The sequence below is a fragment of the Magallana gigas genome, chromosome 9 (genome assembly GCF_963853765.1).
Source record: "Magallana gigas chromosome 9, xbMagGiga1.1, whole genome shotgun sequence".
NCBI classification, from domain to species: Eukaryota; Metazoa; Mollusca; class Bivalvia; order Ostreida; family Ostreidae; genus Magallana; species Magallana gigas.
In genome coordinates, this window is record NC_088861.1 from 41,996,552 (window position 1) to 42,016,276 (window position 19,725).

General features: G+C 36.3%; 2 protein-coding genes across 3 annotated transcripts in view; one reads left to right on the forward strand and one right to left on the reverse strand.

Annotated features, from left to right (window-relative positions):
• Nucleotides 1-664: 664 nt before the first annotated feature.
• LOC105343614 (glycine receptor subunit alpha-2) lies at nucleotides 665-18,599 on the reverse strand. Of its 2 annotated transcripts, none has more exons than XM_011451033.4 (9): nucleotides 18,308-18,599; nucleotides 7,613-7,704; nucleotides 6,928-6,989; nucleotides 5,982-6,049; nucleotides 5,536-5,762; nucleotides 4,470-4,552; nucleotides 2,781-2,912; nucleotides 2,048-2,421; nucleotides 665-1,461 (listed from the first exon to the last, which is right to left on the reverse strand). In XM_011451033.4, the coding sequence occupies exons 2-9, from the start codon at nucleotides 7,699-7,701 to the stop codon at nucleotides 1,225-1,227; spliced, it is 1,272 nt and encodes a 423-aa protein (XP_011449335.1). In that variant the 5' UTR covers nucleotides 7,702-7,704; nucleotides 18,308-18,599; the 3' UTR covers nucleotides 665-1,224. The 2 variants fall into 2 exon arrangements, with proteins under 2 accessions (XP_011449335.1, XP_011449336.1); XM_011451034.4 differs by lacking the exon at nucleotides 18,308-18,599 and adding an exon at nucleotides 10,967-11,064.
• LOC105343621 (uncharacterized) overlaps nucleotides 2,412-19,725 on the forward strand; it is a 28,550-nt gene continuing 11,236 nt past the window's right edge. The window contains exon 1 of the mRNA XM_066070920.1: nucleotides 2,412-2,430. Within this exon, the coding sequence (XP_065926992.1) occupies nucleotides 2,428-2,430 (3 nt within the window). The 5' untranslated portion in view covers nucleotides 2,412-2,427. The remainder of the gene's footprint in view (nucleotides 2,431-19,725) is intronic.

The window sequence follows — 19,725 nt, forward strand, 5'->3', positions numbered from 1 at the left end:
ATTTTGTTGCCGAGTTCAATAACGATATGAATTGTTCTTAGCAGTGCAATTTTTAATAACAAATTGTATTAAATATAACTGGATCATTGTCCAAGAATTAATGTGTCCTTGAATCTTAGATTTTCATTGAATTCACAAAAACTGAATATTAATTAATCATTACAACACAAATAGGTTTTTTTCCTTATAATTTCAACAGATAGATTTTGTCGCAGACCCAATTTTTCACAAAATATTTCTGTTGAAATTGATTTTATAAAGTAAAAAAATAATTTGACAATTAGAACCATTTTATCAAGGCCATGGACTTTTGATACGACGTGACTATCTTTTTCTTGCATCAAAACAAGTTTTAAAAGGTGACGCTGAAATATACACCATTGCGTAGTCTCTGCTCAAAAACCAGACAAATCTTGTTGATTTCAAAGAGTCATGGAGAAGGCTTACATATGGACATATGGGTTGCCTGCTGCCTAATCCATTTATATAGATAAATACTTGCATGATAAAATATGTTCAAATTAAATCAAAGAGTCATGGCTGTGGTGCTAGCAATGAAATAGAAAGGCCTACGTCATATTGCTGTTTGACACAACTACCCAAAATGCAAACTCTCGTTTAAATGGTTCTAAATACTCATATTATACATGAATTCGTAATGCATATGTTTCATAAAGTTTCAAATTCATTTTATTGTTCATTTGCATCTTTTACTCCTTCCCTTTATTTTCTTTCAAGTTTTAAAACAATATCATACAGTGTTAATTTGCAATTTAAATTAATTCATAGCACTACAGACATAAATTAAGAACATAATTTATAATCTCCGGCCTCCACATTCAGTAGGCTGATAATAAGTTCACTGTTGTGATAAAACATAGCATTCATAAATTATTCATTAATTACATATTATTTGAAATGGCAACAAAATTTCAAGTAAAACATTTATATTTATAAAAAAACGATTCACAAAATAGACTTCATCACATTTTATATGATTTATTCAAATCAACACTTAGATTTGGCACTCTGTTCCTTTTTATCCTTGACCAAGTACCTGCATGTATCACAGTCATTTTCACTGATTGTTGGAGATCTAGTAAAAATAAAATAGAAAACACCGAACACAAACGTGGGAATCTAAAAATGGACTCGACACCGTCAATGCGTTACATTCTGAATGGTCATACTGGCATTTGAATATTGGCGGGAATAATGACGTCATCAGTCGTCATTAAGATTGACAGTCATAGTAACTCCCTCACTGTCTGAGTGTTTATCTATAACTGGTTCCCAAAGTACGAGGTATACCAACCAGTAACCGACATTGAATAATATAAACGCTGCGGGGAACAGGAAGCGCGACACTCGGTCTATATTCCGGGCTTTTTCCCGGTTTTTGGATGGCGTGAAAGAGAAGCCTTCCCTCTGACTGGTCGGACTCTCTGTCTTTGGTGAACGCTGAAAGACAAAACCATAGACATGTTTTATAGATTTTACATGTTTGGAATGCTTAAAAGTAATAAAAAAAAATGAAGTTCTTTTTAAACTTAGTATAAATTATACAAAACGACGTTTATCCATCTTTGACCAAAAGATCAAATGTTTTTTAATTTTTTTTCAATATGTCTTCAGTTTAATCAACAAAACTGTTTAAAAAAAAATATAAAATCCGGTTTTTCAACAATTTTGCTATTGACTGTATAAAAAGCTACGATCCCAAATAATTGTGTTATCGGACAAAATTGAGCTTATATAAGCTGCCAACCTCCCGGTCAGTCTCGTAAACGGAGCCAAATTGCTACATTTTTCTTGCTCTAGTCTTGTGAGGAAATTTTAAACTAATTGCGAGAATGAATACGCAACATCATGCTAGTGTTTTTGATTATGTTCCTTCAAAAATTTAGAGTTTCACTTTCTTACTGGTGGAATTATAGTAATGCATATTCATGATAACGAGGTGAAGAGATTCTGTTGGTTTCAAAATTAAAGACGAGTACATAGCACTTAAAATTTTGGTTTAGACTAACTGTATTTACAGTATTACCTTGGCGTTTCCGTTAACAAGGGAAGGTAAATCTAACACCGATTTCCGCCGACTTTCCACTCGGTTGGAAACGTTTACCCAAGCAAACTCCAGGAGTCCGGCGAACACAAAGAACAGACAGGCAAAGATCCAGACATCCATGGCCTTGACATATGAGACGACCGTCAGCCCGCGCACGGCGGCTGAGCTCTGTGTCGTCATGGTGAGCACCGTCAGGAGGCCCAAGGAAATTCGGGCGGGAACAGCGTCAATGCTCAGCCAGAAGTTGACCCAGGACAGAATGACGACTAGAACGCACGGGACGTAGGTCTGGGTCAGGTAGTAGCCGATGTTCCTCTCCAGGTGTATGTCCAGTCCGATACAGGTGTAATTTACTGAAAATGGTATGTATTGCATGCACTGGCTTTTCAAACAACATTTGTATATAATTTATGACAAGGTTTTCAACCCGTAATTATTCAACCATGAGTTATTCAACCCAAAAAAGAACACTATTTCATTCTTCAAAGTTACATTACTTTGTTGCCAATATTACCCCGGCTGAACCACAGAATATATCAAATATTTTAACATACTGCTCATCCAAGCATGTTTACTGGATAATATATCTATCCACAATATATGACACGCCTTAAATATCGATTGCTGACGGAATATAATTCGATTTGATGGAAGTCGAAAGATGACTCAGAAAAAAAGTTCTCCGATTAAAAATTGAGGAAAATCCCCTTACTGCCCATGTACTGCTGGTCACAGAAGAAGGACCTCATCAGGGTGATGTCAAACTGCGGCAGCCTGAGGGTGCTGGAGATCTCGGCGGGTGTGTCCCGCCACCGGACCACCAGGGTAGAGGCGCTGTGACTGTCTGTGGACGAAATGTACAATTGTAGCCGGGCATGTTATATAGGAGGTGTGTTATATAGCGGGTATGTTATATAGGAGGTGTGTTATATAGCGGGTATGTTATATAGAAGGTGTGTTTTATACCGGATATGGTGTGTGTGATAAAGCAGGTATGCTATATAGGTGTTGTGTTATGTAGCGCGCATGTAATATAGGAGGTGTTTTGTATAGCACACCTGTATGTAATATTGGAGGTGTGTTGTATAGCAGATATGTTATATAGGATGTGTGTTATATAGCGGGTATGTTATATAGGAGGTGTCTTATATAGCGGGTATGTTATATAGAGTGTGTGTTATATGGCGGGTATGTTATATAGAATGTGTGTTATATAGCGGGTATGTTATATAGGAGGTGTGTTATATAGCAGGTATGTTATGAAGGAGATGTGTTATATAGCAGGTATGTTATATAGAAGGTGGGTTATATAGCGAGTTTGTTATATAGGAGGTGTTTTATATAGCGGGTATGTTAAATAGTAGGTGTGTTATAAAGCGGGTATGTTATATAAGAGGTGTGTTATATAGCGGGTATGCTATATAGAATATGTGTTAAAGCGGGTATGTTCTATAGGTGGTGTTTTGTATAGCGGGTATGTTATAAAGGAGGTGCATTATATACTGGACATGTAATATTGAAGGTGTGTTATATAGCGGGTATGTTATAAAGAAGGTGTTTTATATAGCGGGTATGTTAAATAGGAGGTGTTTTATATAGCGGGTTTGTTATGTATGGTGTGTGTTATATACTGGATATGTTACATATGAGGTGTGTTATATGGCCGTTATGTTATATAGGAGGTGTGTTATATAGCGGGTATGTTATATAGGAGGTGTGTTATATAGTGGGTATGTTATATAAGAGGTGTGTTATATAGCGGATATGTTATATAGGAAGTGTGTTATATAGTGGTAATGTTATATAGGAGGTGTGTTATATAGTGGTTATGTTATATAGGAGGTGTGTTATAAAGCGGGTATGTTATATAGAAGGTGTGTTATATAGAGGGTATATTATATAAGAGGTGTGTTATATAGCGGGTATGTTATATAGGAGGTGTGTTATATAGCGGGTATGTTATATAGGAGGTGTTTTATATAGCGGGTATGTTTTATCTAGGGTGTTTTGAAATGTAACGTATACATTGTATATTGTATAGCGGCTGTGTTGGACAGCGGTTGTGATTGTGGGTATGTTATAAAGCGTTTATGTATGTAATTGCGGGTATGTTGTATTGCAGGTATGTGCATTACACAGCTGGTGTGATTGTGGCATGTTATATTGCCGGTAGGTTATATAGCAGCGGATGTGTTCATACGCAAAAAATATATTTTCTTTTGTGTTTTTTTTTTGATTTCTAAGAAAATGATTTTGAATCTTTAAACTGTTCAAATATGAGTTCGAGATAGCTAACATCAGATGATACATATATAATTTCTACTGATAAATGGCAAGAATATACAAGTGTTTGATTTATTTCAAATTTATCAGATATGAAGTTTGGAAAATGATAACTCACAGCTTTCCATCCGGATGTCACAGATCTGTTTGTCCAGAGGATATTTATGGAGGTCCATCATACAGGAAAACACCCCGGAAACTCTAATTGAACCAATCAAATAATTCGTTATGTATCTAATTGGACCAATGAAATAATTTGTTATATATCTAACACCCCGGAAACTCTAATTGAATCAAGGAAATAGTTCGTGATATATCTTTTAAAGTTAATCCCCTATGCCGAAACCATGGTTTTAGCGTAACCCATTGTCTAAATTAAATTATGTCAGTTTTAGAAAGAAGCTGACTATACAATGTTGATAATGCTAATGATTTATTTGTTCCTTTCTCTATATATTTTACAATTAATGTAGTAAAAATATTTTAATTAAGATTTAATACATGTATTAAAAAACAAACGATGTAAGATTATAAATTATAAGGACGAAAATTTTTATAAGCTGATTTAAATGGGTAGGGGTGCATTAAATATAAATACTAGTACATTTTGCAAAAAAAAGAATATATAATCAATATTGACTTATAAACTTTTTCATTGTATTAGATAAGCCCCTCTTTCTTGTGTAAAATAAATAACCCCTCTCTTTGCGTAAGATAAATAACTCCTCTTTCTTGCGTAATATGAATACCTGTATAAATAGCCTCTCCTTCTTGTATAAGATATATACGCCCTTTTTCTTGCGTAAGATAATTAATTCCTCTTTCTTTTGTCGGATAAATAACCCCTGTTTATTGTTTAACATTAACAACACCTGTTTCTTGTGTAACATCAATAACCCCTCTTTCTTGTGTAAGATAAATAACCCCACTTTCTTATGTAAGATAAATAACCTTTTGCAGAATATTTTACTTCTATAGGTGAATCAAAATAATTGTGGCGATTTGCAAAGTAATATTAGAAAACCTTCCTAAAGGTCAGAACAAGCGTTTTTTACGGATGCTTGAAGCTCCCACTCGATCACCATTTCTAATTAAAGTCCACAAAAAATAACAAACTATTCAAATATCATAGAGTTAAATGAAATCCAACTGCTTAGAAAGTATAAAATCTGTTTGTTTCTCACCTAGCACTGTACAGCACCAATCCGTCTGGATATATGTACATCATTTTGTTGGGTACAGTGACAGTATGGAATTTGGCGGTCTTTTCGTTGATTATGTACAGGTCGGGTACCCAGATTTTGTCCATCAGTTTGGGGTCAAGCTCGATGTTTTCTATCCCCAGGGATTCGTTGAAGCGGAGGCGCGGATCATACCACCTTTGTCTCAGGTAAAAAGACATGTCGTAGTCCTAGAATCATACAGGTAAAATACATTTCGTATGCCTAACATTATACAGGTAAATTAAAATGTCGTAGTCCTAGAATATATACAGGTAAAAAGACATTTCGTAAACCTAAACTTTAACGGCCAAATAGACATGTTGTCTTATGCATGTCTATACAGGTAAAAAAAAAATGCAAATTCTTGGAATATTTTATATCAATTCGTGGACAGGGATTTGACATACCATGCTGGAATCACTGATGGAGTCGATGCTCAGAATGTACAGCTGGACGTTCTCTGTAACTGGTAAACCTGTGAAGGATAAGAAGAATGTCACGTGACGGCCAACGTTTGAATTTCAATATTCATTACATAATTGACCAATCATTTATCAAGAAAATATGCAAATCAATACATCCATATTTTGAATATCAAAAATGTGTGTAACAGTGCACATTAGGAAATAAAAGAACATAAGCAAAACATTTAGATGCTCATATTATTAAATTGTACCAGACGTTTTCTAGAATAACTTGTTTCAAATAAAGTACTCTTTCAGATCTTGAAGTTATGAGTAGTTTACTAACATCAGCTTGAAAATTGACACAAAATGATTGCTGTCGTACCATTCGGGAATGTTCACTCCATACCGCTTAATTAACTTTAGTTAATTTCTGTTAACTACACAACTCTTTTAAAACTGATCAAAAAATAACAGGGCAGATGTTATATTGAATGTTACCATTCCTGTCAGTGCAAGTGGTTCATTTATATTAAGGCAAAAGAAATCACTGAGTCATTCAAACACTTCCGGTTCAGACGCTATATTCCACTCGCAACTTCTAGGGGGTTGCGATTGGCTGGATTTTTAAGCTGAGGCGTGTTTAACAGAGCGGTTGCTCGCGAATGCTCGACAAAATTCCCTTTTCCTAAAACACATTTTGGTGAGCCCTCGCGAGTAACCGCTCTGCTGAACACGCCTCTGATTTTTGCGTTGCCTTTTGGACTCAGAAGTCACGTGACAGACAAGAGCTGCAATAAAACATGTTTGTATATCAAATATATCAATTGTTTTGGTATTTTAGAATAACAAGCACCATCATTCACTTATGTATAAAATTTTAAATATATCTATAAAGTGACGTCACAATATAACTGTATAGCTTAACTTGACAACGTTGATGACTTACCGTCCGCCACGGGGGCCTGTGTCGCCTCGTACCCGTCCAGCAATTGGTTAACTAGGCTGTGTCTACAAAATAAGTCCAATCATTATATTTTGTCGTTCGACTGACCATGCATATACTATATAAGTTGCTAGATTTAATGAAACATTTTTCCAAAAATCTTGGACAGTAGAGAACACGTGTAGTTAACGTTTCGAATCTATTTTGGGTTAGGGGGTTGTAATCGGAATGTGGTTGATTCCTGTTGCATATTTTCCCGTCAAAAACATCTATTGACAGAGGTTACCTAGCAACTCATTCATTAAGCATGCAGTTAAATCAGAGTAAATTTAAAATTCGATGCAGACCGAGATTTCTCCAAAATCGATGCAAAGTCAATACTACATAAGAATATTTATTTAAAAAACGAACAAATTGTTGCAATTTAATTCAGTACAAATTCCTTTAACACCTAGAGATTTCCTCCAACATCTTATTATCTCCTGATTTTGGAGAAATAATAAATAATTCATGTGTATTTACATGTAGAGTCTTATTGAACGCTAATTTATCATGGCACCTAAAGCATTGTGTGCACTCGACATCGATATCCTTTCTACAGAAAATTTGGGATACAGAATGCAATACTTATCAATATTTATCAATTATTTATATCGAAGAACAAATTAAATTGAAGAAAACACCTTACCTGATGTTAATTGGAGAAGTTGTATGGACTGGTTCTAGACATAATAATGATACTGTTGCAAGCAGGTAGAGCATGGCGTTCTGTCCCATTGTCTGGAGAAGAAAAATTAAACATCGAATTTTATTATTCGATTTTTCCCCTCATAAATATTTCATTATTTGTAGCACTGGAAATGCATCAAAATATATAAAATTTCCTGTGAGTAAAGTGAGTGCAGTTGTATGTGTATATATTATTTCACACATATCGATGGTTTTTTCTCTCTGATCTCTGTTTGACTCTGTACATCATTATTCCATACGATCGAATTGAAATATTACATGTATTATCATATGAATGATTAGAACTAGAACCATTTTAACAAAAGCTTGGACTTTGGGTAGTTGTGTCAAACATCAATGTGACGTAGGCTTGTCTATTTCATTGTAGGCCACTCAGTCATTGCTCTTTGAAATCAACAAGATTTGTCTGGCTTTTGAGTTAAGACTACGCAATCGGTGTATATATCATTTGAAACCAGCGTCATTTTCAACTTGTTTTGACGCAAGAAATAGATAGTTACGTCCTACTGAAAGTCCAAGGCCTTTTTAAAAGGTTCTATATTTGTTATCAAAGCAAAAACTATGTAATTTTTTACTTGTATTAAGAGGGCTCGATTGTCGCGGCAATTTTTTAGACTGTATTTATCTCCTTTACAAGAACTCAACATGAATGTACCCAAGTTTAAAGGTACAAATTTATGGGTTTTTGTTTAGTTAAAGGTAAACAATCATATCATAAAATTTTAGATTGAGCCATTGAGCCCCCTTAAAAAACTCGTGGTTATTTTATAACTATTCAAGGAACTGTGAACCATGGATACGAATACGGGGTTTTTTGTCGCTAAAAAATTTAACTTCTTCATGGATTTGTAAATTTACAGATTTCCAAGTGATTAATTATTCGGATATTATCAAAGCCGAACATCTTCAAAGATGAAGCTAAGTGAGAAAAATGCATTTGCTCCAAGCAAACATTTGGTTAAGAAATACGGAATCCCATTATTTAAGTCACAACGCACTTACCCATTTATATAAAAAAAAAAATCAAAGTGCGTTAATTTTAAGACCAAGTCGGCGCACCTTGAAAAAAATATTTTTTTTTTCAAAGTGCGTTGATATCGTCGATATTAACGCACTTTGAAAACAAGTATTCCTTTTAAAGGAATGATCGGCATGAAATATCATTGGTCAGCTCTGTTTATATAATATACGCTACATGCAGTAAACTATATATAACACCGTTTAATTGATTTTCGAAATGGCAAGGAATGAATGAGCTTGATTTTCGTATGCGAATTATACTTCCGACTAATATTCTTACGCGTGTGTGAAAATAACGTGATTTGAATCATTATGTAAGTAACTCTATAAATGTTTTATTTTCAGGGTAAACGGATTAGATTACCGTTTTAGTAATCTACGTTTAATTAAAGATTTAAATAAAGTTGTCATTGCAAAGTGAATAAATTAATGCAAGGCGCAATGCGTGCGCAAATAGTTAAATTTGACGGATGACTCATATAAACACAACTGTGATGGGTCGAGTCAAAATAATTGATACTTTTATATACAATAAATGTTTGTTTTAACCTCGTTTAGGAAAGAGGAATAGCTTAATGTGATTTATATAAAAATAGAATCCATTGCATTTTTGGCTAACTTGATAAACAGAAAAGCTGTTCTTCTCAATGAGATTAATGAAGTCTAAAATTGCTACAGCCATCCAGCACGCTAGAGGATACTATTTTTTAGTTTGTTCTAGTTGGCACCACAAGGGCCAAGCCCGTTTTAACATTAATTTCAATGTAACCATAAATAAAGAAAGGGGTCGAACTCTGACCCGGATAAAAACTACCAGCTCGCTTCAAAAGCCCAATAAATCAATCAATTTTTAAAAACACTCGCAATATGCATGTATTTTTCTGAAAAGTAATGTCTGAGGTACACTCATGCCGAATGTCAAGTTGATGGGTCTTAAAATAGCGGAGATATACGTCATTATTCTCTCGAAGTCGCCAGTTTATTTTTACTAGGACATTTACCGGTCCAGGGATCACGATGGGATTTTGCCTCTGACAACAGCAGTATTGCAACAAGTCGAGAAACATTCGCACTAATCTTCGAAAATCTCACATCAAGCGCATGCTTCTTACATCCTTAAATTCTGATAAAATTCCGTAAATACCCTCCAAACTGAACTTTTATTCTGCAGCCACATCAACTTCTGACTAGACCGGCCATTGTGACAGCTAATGTTAAACTCAATTTCATTGGTTAATATTCCAGATGGTCCAATCAGAATCAGCCTTTCTCGAAGACGTCAAAATGGCTGGCCCTGTCAGAAGTCAATGTGGTTGCAGAATAAAAGTACAGAATGGAGAGTATTTAAGGCATTTTATCGGAGTTTTTGTATGTAAGTAGCGTGCAATTGATGTGAGATTTTCAAAGATTAGTGCGAATGTTTCTCGACTTGTTGCAATACTGCTGTTGTCAGAGGCAAAATCCCATCGTGAGCCCTGGACCTGTAAATGTCCGAGTAAAAATAAACTGGCGACTTCGAGAGAATAATGACGTATATCTCCGCTATTTTAAGACCCATCAACTTGAAATTCGGCATGAGTGTATCTCAGACATTACTTTTCTGAAAAATACATGCTTATTGCGAGTGTTTAAAAAAATTAATTGATTTATTGGGCTTTTGAAGCGAGCTGGTAGTTTTTTATTTGGGTCAGAGTTCGACCCCTTTCTTTATTTATGGTTACATTGAAATTAATGTTAAAACGGGCTTGGCCCCTGTGGTTGGCACGAGACCAGTATTACATTGTATATGTCAATGACACTATGATACTATTCAAGAGAGACAGAGACAGACGGACGGACAGTGTTTATATCAGCTTCATGCACAATGGGATTTTTAAAATCCAGAATTAAATTTTATAATCATTCCACCAAACAAAAACTCATTTGTTCAACTGAGACGCATTATATATATTTTGTCATCAAAAAATAAATATGTACTACAAAATTAGATTTTTTGTTCAATCAAATACTCAAAGCAAAGATAGATTTATCCGTCCTTCAAAATAAATCATTAAAAGTCCTCAAACATTTATCCCATTGATGTACAAAAAAGAAAAAAATATCAAACAAAGCAAATGAACATCACACGCTTTGTAATTCTAATAAAATCAGATCACACATACATTTTCTGACGAAATCGATTCAAGTTTTTGTGATCACAGAAATTAATCTTAATACCACAGTCACTGCCTGGTTTTAACAAAGTTAAAAAGATTTTTAAATTCAATCTCACCAGATTTCTTATGATCAGGAGTCCACCATTTAAATGTATGCTCGTAGTTTACTTTCAATTATATATGTAGGTGTAAACTCTCCGAAGTTTAATTCAACACAATCATTTAATAATAAATAAAGCTGTTTATATATTTACGAGCTTTGCCTGAAAGTTTTAAATCTCTGCGACTGGTTTTATCCAGAACAATGAATTAATGCTTCCAACGTACACTTTGTTACTCTAATTGACTCATTTGACAGTAATCTTCGATTTTGGCTAGATCATTAAAAGGCCTGTTTTGTAACATTGTTTTATGAAATCGTGCACTTTTAACTACAGTGCACCTCAGCTTTTATTTTCACATGCTGACCTTTAATATTCAATATTTAAGTGCTTGTATAAACCCTATTAATTATTAATTTTATACTGTTTCCTACTTTATTTTGGTTGAAACAAATTTAAGTGCTAATGTATTATCTAAGCTGATAACATAAAAAAAAAAAACGTTTGAAATGTTAAATGTTATTATATCGAAAATTGCACTAAAGGAATATATTCAACCATTACCATGAGATTCTGGACAGCAAGATACTTTATTTTGATAATAATCCCCCCCCCCCGCACCCCCCCCCCCCCTTCCCCGCCCGCCCTTCCTCCATTTTGTTTTGTTAAAAACGACACAAGGTATAAAATAAAATCTAGTTCCTTTCAAAGAGATGCATGCGTTCAAATGATTAAGGGGGACAACTGGAAATCGACGGATCATTTCTATCTTGCCAAAGTCTTTGAAATTTTTGTGAAAAAAACTTTCTTTATCGATTACCCAAAAAAATCCCATTGATTTCTAAAACTCACTACAGGGTTTCATTTTTTCTTTAAAATCAGCCATGCACGAACAGGCACGTAAGGGGAGGGGGATATCAAAGACGTGGTGCTATCGTTAGTACGTATAAGGTATATGGTCATATATTTTAAGGCATTAAAATTTGAACATATTCCTTTATCGTTATACAAAGCTCTTCCTCTTAAACCCCTGTTACACCGGAGCTACGTCATCACGGCCTTAAATAATGTAAAACGCCAAGGTAAACGCCGTAGAGTCTCCTACAGCGCCGTAACAACGCAACGGCATCTTCGTTCGTCGCGGTGGGGTCGCCTAGAATATTTTAGAACGCCATGCGACGGCGCGCACTTTGAACATTCACGCAAAGTGCGCGCCGTGGCTCTGCGTTCTGATAAACACGCCGTAGAAGCGTAGTGAGGTTGCAGTGACAAGGCCATAAGGTCTCCAACAGCGCCACGATAACTTCGTTAGCGCGCTTCAGGAACGCAGCTAATCGCAGTGTAGACACAGTGATAAGTCAATTACGCTTGCACGGAGACCTTTCGGAGTCCTTTGGGATCTCACTGCGTCTCTATTGCGCTCTCACTGCGCATCCACATCGTTTAAACAAGTTGTTTTTCATTTGGTTGTGTTTACACTGCGACCCCAAAGAGCTGTTGCTGCGTTCATCGCGCTCTCATCACATTTCTTCTGCGTTTATTAGCGTTTGTACCGCGCTCCCACGGCGTCTCTAGTGCGTTGTCGCTAAGACCACGAAAACTCGAAAAATGGCTGTTGTACAATAGCAAGAGATGTAGTATTTATTAAACTGGATGTGGATGACTATATTAAAAGTAGCATTTGATAATATTCCAGGACCTATCAAAGGACATAGATGAAATTTATGTCATTTGGTTCCGATGTTTTCACATTTTTTCTATGTTTTCTAACAACTAATAACGGATGTTTTTTGTAGATCTAACTACTAAGAGTTGTGTCCTAATCCTTCACAAATTATTTAGAAGTAGTTACCTTTCAATTACAATGTAACAATTCATCAAAACAAAACAATATTTTACCATTTATTTACTAGTTTTAAATTTTTGTTTGTTTCCCATACAATTGTGCAAATTAACATTAATCTACCAAGAAGAAAAGAACGTCTTGTGGACGCAGTCAGCGCGCAGAGCACGCCGTGGACGCGCGGTAAAAACTCCTAGCACGTCATGAGCGCTCGGCGGACACTCAGCGAGAGCGCAGTCAATCGCCAAGTAGATATCCGTGGAAACGCAGTTACACGCCGTGGGAGCTCCGTAAGAACGCCTCGGTCGCCGTCAGGACGCAGTGACATCTCCATATCATTGTACATTTTTTCTGAATTTTCCTTGCGATCCTATGGCGATCCCATGAATTTTACAACGCTGTGAACACGTCGTGGGAACGCAGCTTAAACCCCTGTCACACCGGAGCTGCGTCCTCACGAGGATCCCGCTGCGTCCTTTAATAATGTAAAACGCCAAGGTAAACGCAGTAGAGTCTCCTACAGCGCCGTAAGAACGCAACGGCATCTTCGTCCGTCGCTGTGGGATCGCCATGAACATTGAAGAACGCCATGCGACGGCGCGCACTTTGAACATGCACAAAGTACGCGCCGTGGCTCTGCGTTCTGATAAACACGCCGTAGAAGCGTAGTGAGATCGCCGTGACAGCGCCATAAGATCTCCAACAGCGCCACGAGAGCTCCGTCGGCGCGCTCAAGGAACGCAACTAATCGCAGTGTAGACGCAGTGATAAGTCTATTGCGCTTGCACGTAGACCTCACGGAGTCCTTTGGGATCTCACTGCGTCTCTATCGCGCTCTCACTGCGCATCCACATCGTTTAAACAAGTTGTTTTTCATTTGGTTGTGTTTACACTGCGACCCCAAAAAGCTGTTGCTGCGTTCATCGCGCTCTCGTGACGTTTCTTCTGCGTTTATACCGCGCTCCCACGGCGTTTCTACTGCGTTGTCGTCAAGACCACGAAAACTCGAAAAATGGCTGTTGTACAATAGCAAGCGATGTAATAATTATCAAACTGGATGTGGATGACTATGTAAAAAGTAGAATTTGCTAATATTCCAAGACCTATCAATGGACGTAGATGGATTTCATGCCATTTGGTTCTGATGTTTTCAATTTTTTTTCTATGTTTTCTAACAACTAATAACGGATCTTTTTTGTAGACATGACTACTATATAAGAGGTTAATCCTAGTCCTTCACAAATTGTTTAGAAGTAACTATGTTTCAATTACAATGTACCTTTTCATAAAATCAAAACAATGTTTTAATCATTTGTTTACTAGTTGTAAATTCTTGTTTGTTTCCCATACAATTGTACAAATTAATATTAACCTACCAAGAAGTAAAAAACGTCTTGTGCACGCAGTCAGCGCGCAGAGCACGCCGTGGACGCGCGGTAAAATCTCCTAGCACGCCATGAGCGCGCGGCGGATACTCAGCGAGAGCGCAGGTAATTGCCAACTAGAACTCCGTGGAAACGCAGTTACACGCCGTGGGAGCTCCGTAAGAACGCCTCGGTCGCCGTCAGGACGCCGTGAGCACTCCACTTGTAAAATTTTCAAATAAAACTGTACATTTTTTCTTCATTTTCCTTGCGATCCCACGGCGATTCCATGAATTTTACAACGCCGTGAACACGCTGTGGGGACGCAGCTTGGTGTGACAGGGCCTTTAGTGTGACAGGGCCTTTAATGAGATCAATATAGCATAAAAATGGCTACGACCACTCAGCCCTCTTAATAAGGTGTATGAGCAGATGGAAGTCCTTTGAGAACAACGGCATTTAGAGTTTTACGACAATTTGACAATAAAAAAAAGAACCAATGACCTAGTTACGAAACCCCGGAATTGATTTTGTCGGAGCAAAAACCTTAATGATTATGTCCAATCTTTCATTTTGAGGTTTATTGTCGAATAAATATCTGGCCCAAAGCAACAATTACAATACAGCAGAGTACTAAATATATTTTATGAGAAACCTTGCGAAGTGAATATATATTTAATATCTAAAGGCATTTCACTATAAATTTTTCACCACATTGTTTATAATCATTAATATTCTATGTTGGCTAAATCAACAAAACCAAAAATCTACTATTTGCAATGCATTGATTCTAGATAATTGAAAGGATATTTTTTATTAATTAGCCAATATCTAGAGTTACTTATCCCGATCCTTGCTTTTTATCTTGGTTTTGATGCTAAGTCATTAAAATTTCTCGTTTAGATTAAACAGAACCACTTGAATGTCAGGGAAAATCGTTTTAATAATCTTTTGAAGGTTCTGCCTTAAGTAAAGCCCTTTTAAAAAAATCATGATAACCTTTTAGAAATAAACAAATAGTGCAAAGCTAGAACACACGAAGAAGTTCACTTCAAAAATGTCTTCGTGACATACAATTTGTCCATATTCTATATTTATAGATTAAGACAGTTTGCCAATAAACTGAACAGTGCTGAACCTAAGTAACTGCTTACACATTTGGTATTTCAACACTTATGATGTAATGTCCGTAAACTATATTTGAATTTTACATGGTGAGTAATTTTTGTAATATTAATTAAAACAGGCACGTAGCATCGTTTTTGAAAGTGGGGGGGGGGGGGGCCAGACCCATCCAAAAAATCTTGACAAGCAAAAAAAGGGAAATTTAAAGTTTTTCAAAAATCTTCAAAATCCTAATCCGTGGGGGGGGGGGGGGGGGGGGGGGGGTAGACTCAGCTAAAAAAAAAAACATTCTTCCCTACCATAATTTTTTTCCCTCCAAATCTTGAAATTCCTAATCCGTGGGGGGGGGGGGGCCAACTTTTCATACCAATTTTTTACTAACTTCCAAAAAAGTGGGGGGGGGGGGGCCAACTCCATTATAATTCATTTTTTTATATGTAAATTTTAAAAAATTTGCTGCTGCGAGAAATAGTGGGGGGGCCAGGCCCCCCTGGCCCCCCCTGATGCTACGTGCCTGTAAAAACCTTCTTTTATTTTCCATAAACCAGCCCGAAATAGCAATCAAAGTACTGAAAGTACTGAAAGCCGGACTCTTTTGATGTGTCTTTATGCATATTGTGTAGTAAAGACTGAAAATCTCTCTCTCTCTCTCTCTCTCTCTCTCTCTCTCTCTCCTTCTCTTTCTCTCTCTCTCTCCCCTCTCTCTCTCTCTCTCTCTCTCTCTCTCTCTCTCTCTCTCTCTCTCTCTCTCTCTCTCATATGCTTTCAATGTCGGCAAAGCGTCAGAGAGCGACCACATTTTGTAAGCGGTTATAAACAAAAATATGTCTGTCTAGCAGAAAAAAATTCAACAGTTGCTGCTTTGAATTTTGCAACAAGCGTTATAAATCCAATACCCATTTCTTCAATGCACAGCAAAGTAGTTCATGGAAATTCATGCGCATTGTATGTGTCCAAAATGCATAGTCTTATTTTTAAAACACGTAATTAATAAGAAAACTAAAAAAGATAGACAATTCTCTTGATATTAAAAAAAAGAAGACAAAACGTGGCTCTTTGTGTAACTATTTGGTATAGCGGAAGCTTTTACTTTGACGCTGTTTGGTTTTTTGTTTACTTTTGAAGTTGTGCTATTTATAGTAACATTGGCAATTTGCCTGCCTACAGCCAGGAGAGTCCGGTTAAAAATGAGAATAAGGTGGTGGACACGCTTTGGCGGATCCAGATTAGTGGTAGTAAGCATCAAAATATATACTTGCAAAGAAATAATATTGAATATTTAGGTAAAGAGTGAATATATTTAGTAGGATCTTATTTAGGGTTTACATAGAAATTAAGATTTGGCAGATGTTGGATAATTAAAATTAGCCAATTCGTTTCTTGAAAGCGCGATTTCAGTTTCATTGGATAGAAAGCAATCGCAACTTCTCGGGTTTTTCCGAGCTTGCCGGAAAGACACGAGAAGTTGCGATTGGATAGAAAGCTTGCGAAGCGCGACCTCTGGTGAGAGAAAAGAATAGAATTTTCCAGAACGGGGTAACCAAGAACGCGGGTTGACTAATAAATGGCTTGGTGAAAAGGGTAGAAGCTACCTTGGATCGTACATCTTTGGTAATATAAACAAGTTGATGAATAAAATGAAACAATTTGATGCGATTTTAGTATTGATGGAAAAACAATTTCCAGAGCGGGGTGCCCAGGAATGCGGATGCTTCGGATCGGATTACTTTTAGTTTGAAATACGCAAATATAATTTATATGCATTCACAAGCGTTTATTTTTATTTCAGACATTTTTAAACCACGACAAATTGGCTGTAAACCTTATACATTTTGTAAACAATGAAGAAATTGAGACCCCCTTCCCAAAATTGTTTTATCTCTGAAACTCTCTATGGGGACATTGATTGAGATTTTAGTACTTTTCAGTTTAGAATTTTCATCCCTTGGTGCTCGCTTCTCTAAATATATCAAGCTATTTTTTTTTTATTTTTTTTTTTATTTTAAAGAATAGATTAAGAAAGCAAAGCAATTTTAAAAGAAAATTTTCGGACACACTTTATACAACAATGAACAATAAATATTGTTCAACATATTAGCATTGTATCATATTAATCAATGTGTAAAATGTTAATTCTCTCGCTTATGCGGGATGCCACTCAGTGTATTATATGTATGTAAGATATCCTCGTGTATTGTAACCAGAAGACCACAACCCCCACCCCACCCCCACCCACCCCCTCATACACACTCACACCGACTTGTTTTGAGAATAACTATTTCGTATATCTAAATTAAACATGTTTGAAGCTAATTACACCTCTCCCTTCTCCTTCTCCCGGTGAGTAAAAAACTATACAAATGTTATTAAATTTTGAATCAAGAAACCATGTTTTAATGGGGGAAAAATGAAGAAAAAAAAAGAAACTAGATATAGAAAAGAATTCAAAGTAACTTAAAAGAAAAGTTATAGGACTGTAAGGGTTCGTTTCGAATACTTGTATTCACGGTGCTAGTCAGGCACGGAGCATCGTTTTTGAAAGGGGGGAGGCAGACTCATCTAAAAAAATCTTGACAAGCAAAAAAAAAAGGGGGGGGGGGGGGAGAAAAGGTTACTTTCTAAAAATCCTGAAAATCGTAATCCATGGAGGGAATTTGCAGCAAGGTTACCTTACACTTTAATTTCACTGTTTATTTTTACACGGTTCCATAAAAGTGTGGGGGGACTCCTTGTTTCCATTTTTTGTATGTAAATTTAAGAAAATTCTTTGCTGGGCATAAAAAAGAATAGACTTTAACAAATACACGAAAGTAGATAAATTGAACAAACATTGATCCAAGAGAACAAAGGAAGCCATTACGTCATTTATGGTTTTTTTTTAAAAGATTAAGCTTAGCTATTTATTGAATTTTATTCCCTCGGAACCTATATTCTGCAGTCATTATATTCATATGAAATTGTGACATTTCAATTGAGGCAAGCTGGTGAGATTAACGTAATTTCTAAGTTAAGAGGAACCCTTACCTTAATGCGGGGGGTTAACTGTTCCCTGGACCTTCTTAATTAGCTCTGAATTCACTTTTTACATATAGGTACTCCATTTACAATCGCTCTTTAAACACCTTGAGTACACGCACAACAATTGGTCGTTCTGATCCCTAGTGAAAACAGACCGTGTGTACACTGTGTATATATATGTACGCATTGTGGCATTTTAAATCTGGTGAACTTATTGTATGCCGGGTAGTGCATTGAGACAGCATCTTTGTTTGGAGTCCCATAAATCAGCTCATTCCAGTAATGGGCATTGATTTTTCCCTCAGTGTTGGGGTGTGAAGTACGACAACGGAATGTTTAAATCTAAACTCACCCCAGATGAATACGTCAACAAAAATATAATTAATACCCATAACGTCGGTATTAGGGTATGTAAATAGCGGACGACGGATATAATTAAAAGTACACAATATAATGAGTGTATTCATAATCCCTGTGTCATTAATTAATATAGAGTCCTATGGGACATGGTTACAAACCAAAATACGGATCTTTGCTTTTTTTTTGTATCCGCATGCACAACTTGTCTGGCAAAAGGAGCGTTGCAATCTCGTTTACTTTCAGTACTTTCAGAACCTTTATTTGAACCACCATGGACGATGTCTATGCAGGTCTTCACCCCACCAACAAGTCCTCTCCACGACTGGGGTTCGCTTACAACATGCCCAGCTTGAGCTGGTCCATTGTCAATAGAGCCTCATATCGAAAGTTTGCATTTCTACATATATAACAAAGCTTTTTCGCTATTCAAAAACTACTGTTCAACAAAATAGCAGAATTTGGATTGTATTGCCCTTTGACAAGGCTATAAGATTTTTCCCGGGAAAGATGAAAGTGTTGTGGAAATTTGTCATCCTCGTTTTACAAACAAATGACCAAAAAGACAGACGAACGGACGGACAGCCTAAAAGACAGACGGATGGACAAACAAAGAGAAGGACGGACGGACAGACAACAAGACGGACATGCAATCAAAAAGACGGACAAAGAAACAGAAAAGCAACATACTGCAAAACATAATCCCAATATCCCCAATTAGTGGTTATAGCAGTATAGTATTACTCTCCTGACATATCGACAATTGCGTTAATTTTTTATGTTGGTTTTATAGTTATACATTGTACCGGTATTTATATGTATATCGAAGGCTTTATATCGGGTATCGATTAAATTGAATACACAGTATACAGAGGTTAAGGTTCTCGTACGTTCAAGCAAGGTTCCTTCTTAAACGACGTTTTGTTACAGTACAAGAATTATTCCTCCGGTATACATAGCACTGTAATCTGTCATACATAGCACTATAATCTGTTATACATTACAGGACAGGAATTATTGCTCTGGTATACATAGCACTGTAATCTGTTATACATTACAGGACAGGA

Excerpts from the sequence above, each read along its gene's own strand:
- LOC105343614 (XM_011451033.4), bottom strand. The coding sequence starts at position 7,701 with ATGGGACAGAACGCCATGCTCTACCTGCTTGCAACAGTATCATTATTA. Across the intron at positions 6,050-6,927 it reads ACAGGCCCCCGTGGCGGACG|GTTTACCAGTTACAGAGAAC; the intron begins GTAAGTCATCAA and ends TATCCTTCACAG. Across the intron at positions 1,462-2,047 it reads TTGTTAACGGAAACGCCAAG|CGTTCACCAAAGACAGAGAG; the intron begins GTAATACTGTAA and ends TTTGTCTTTCAG.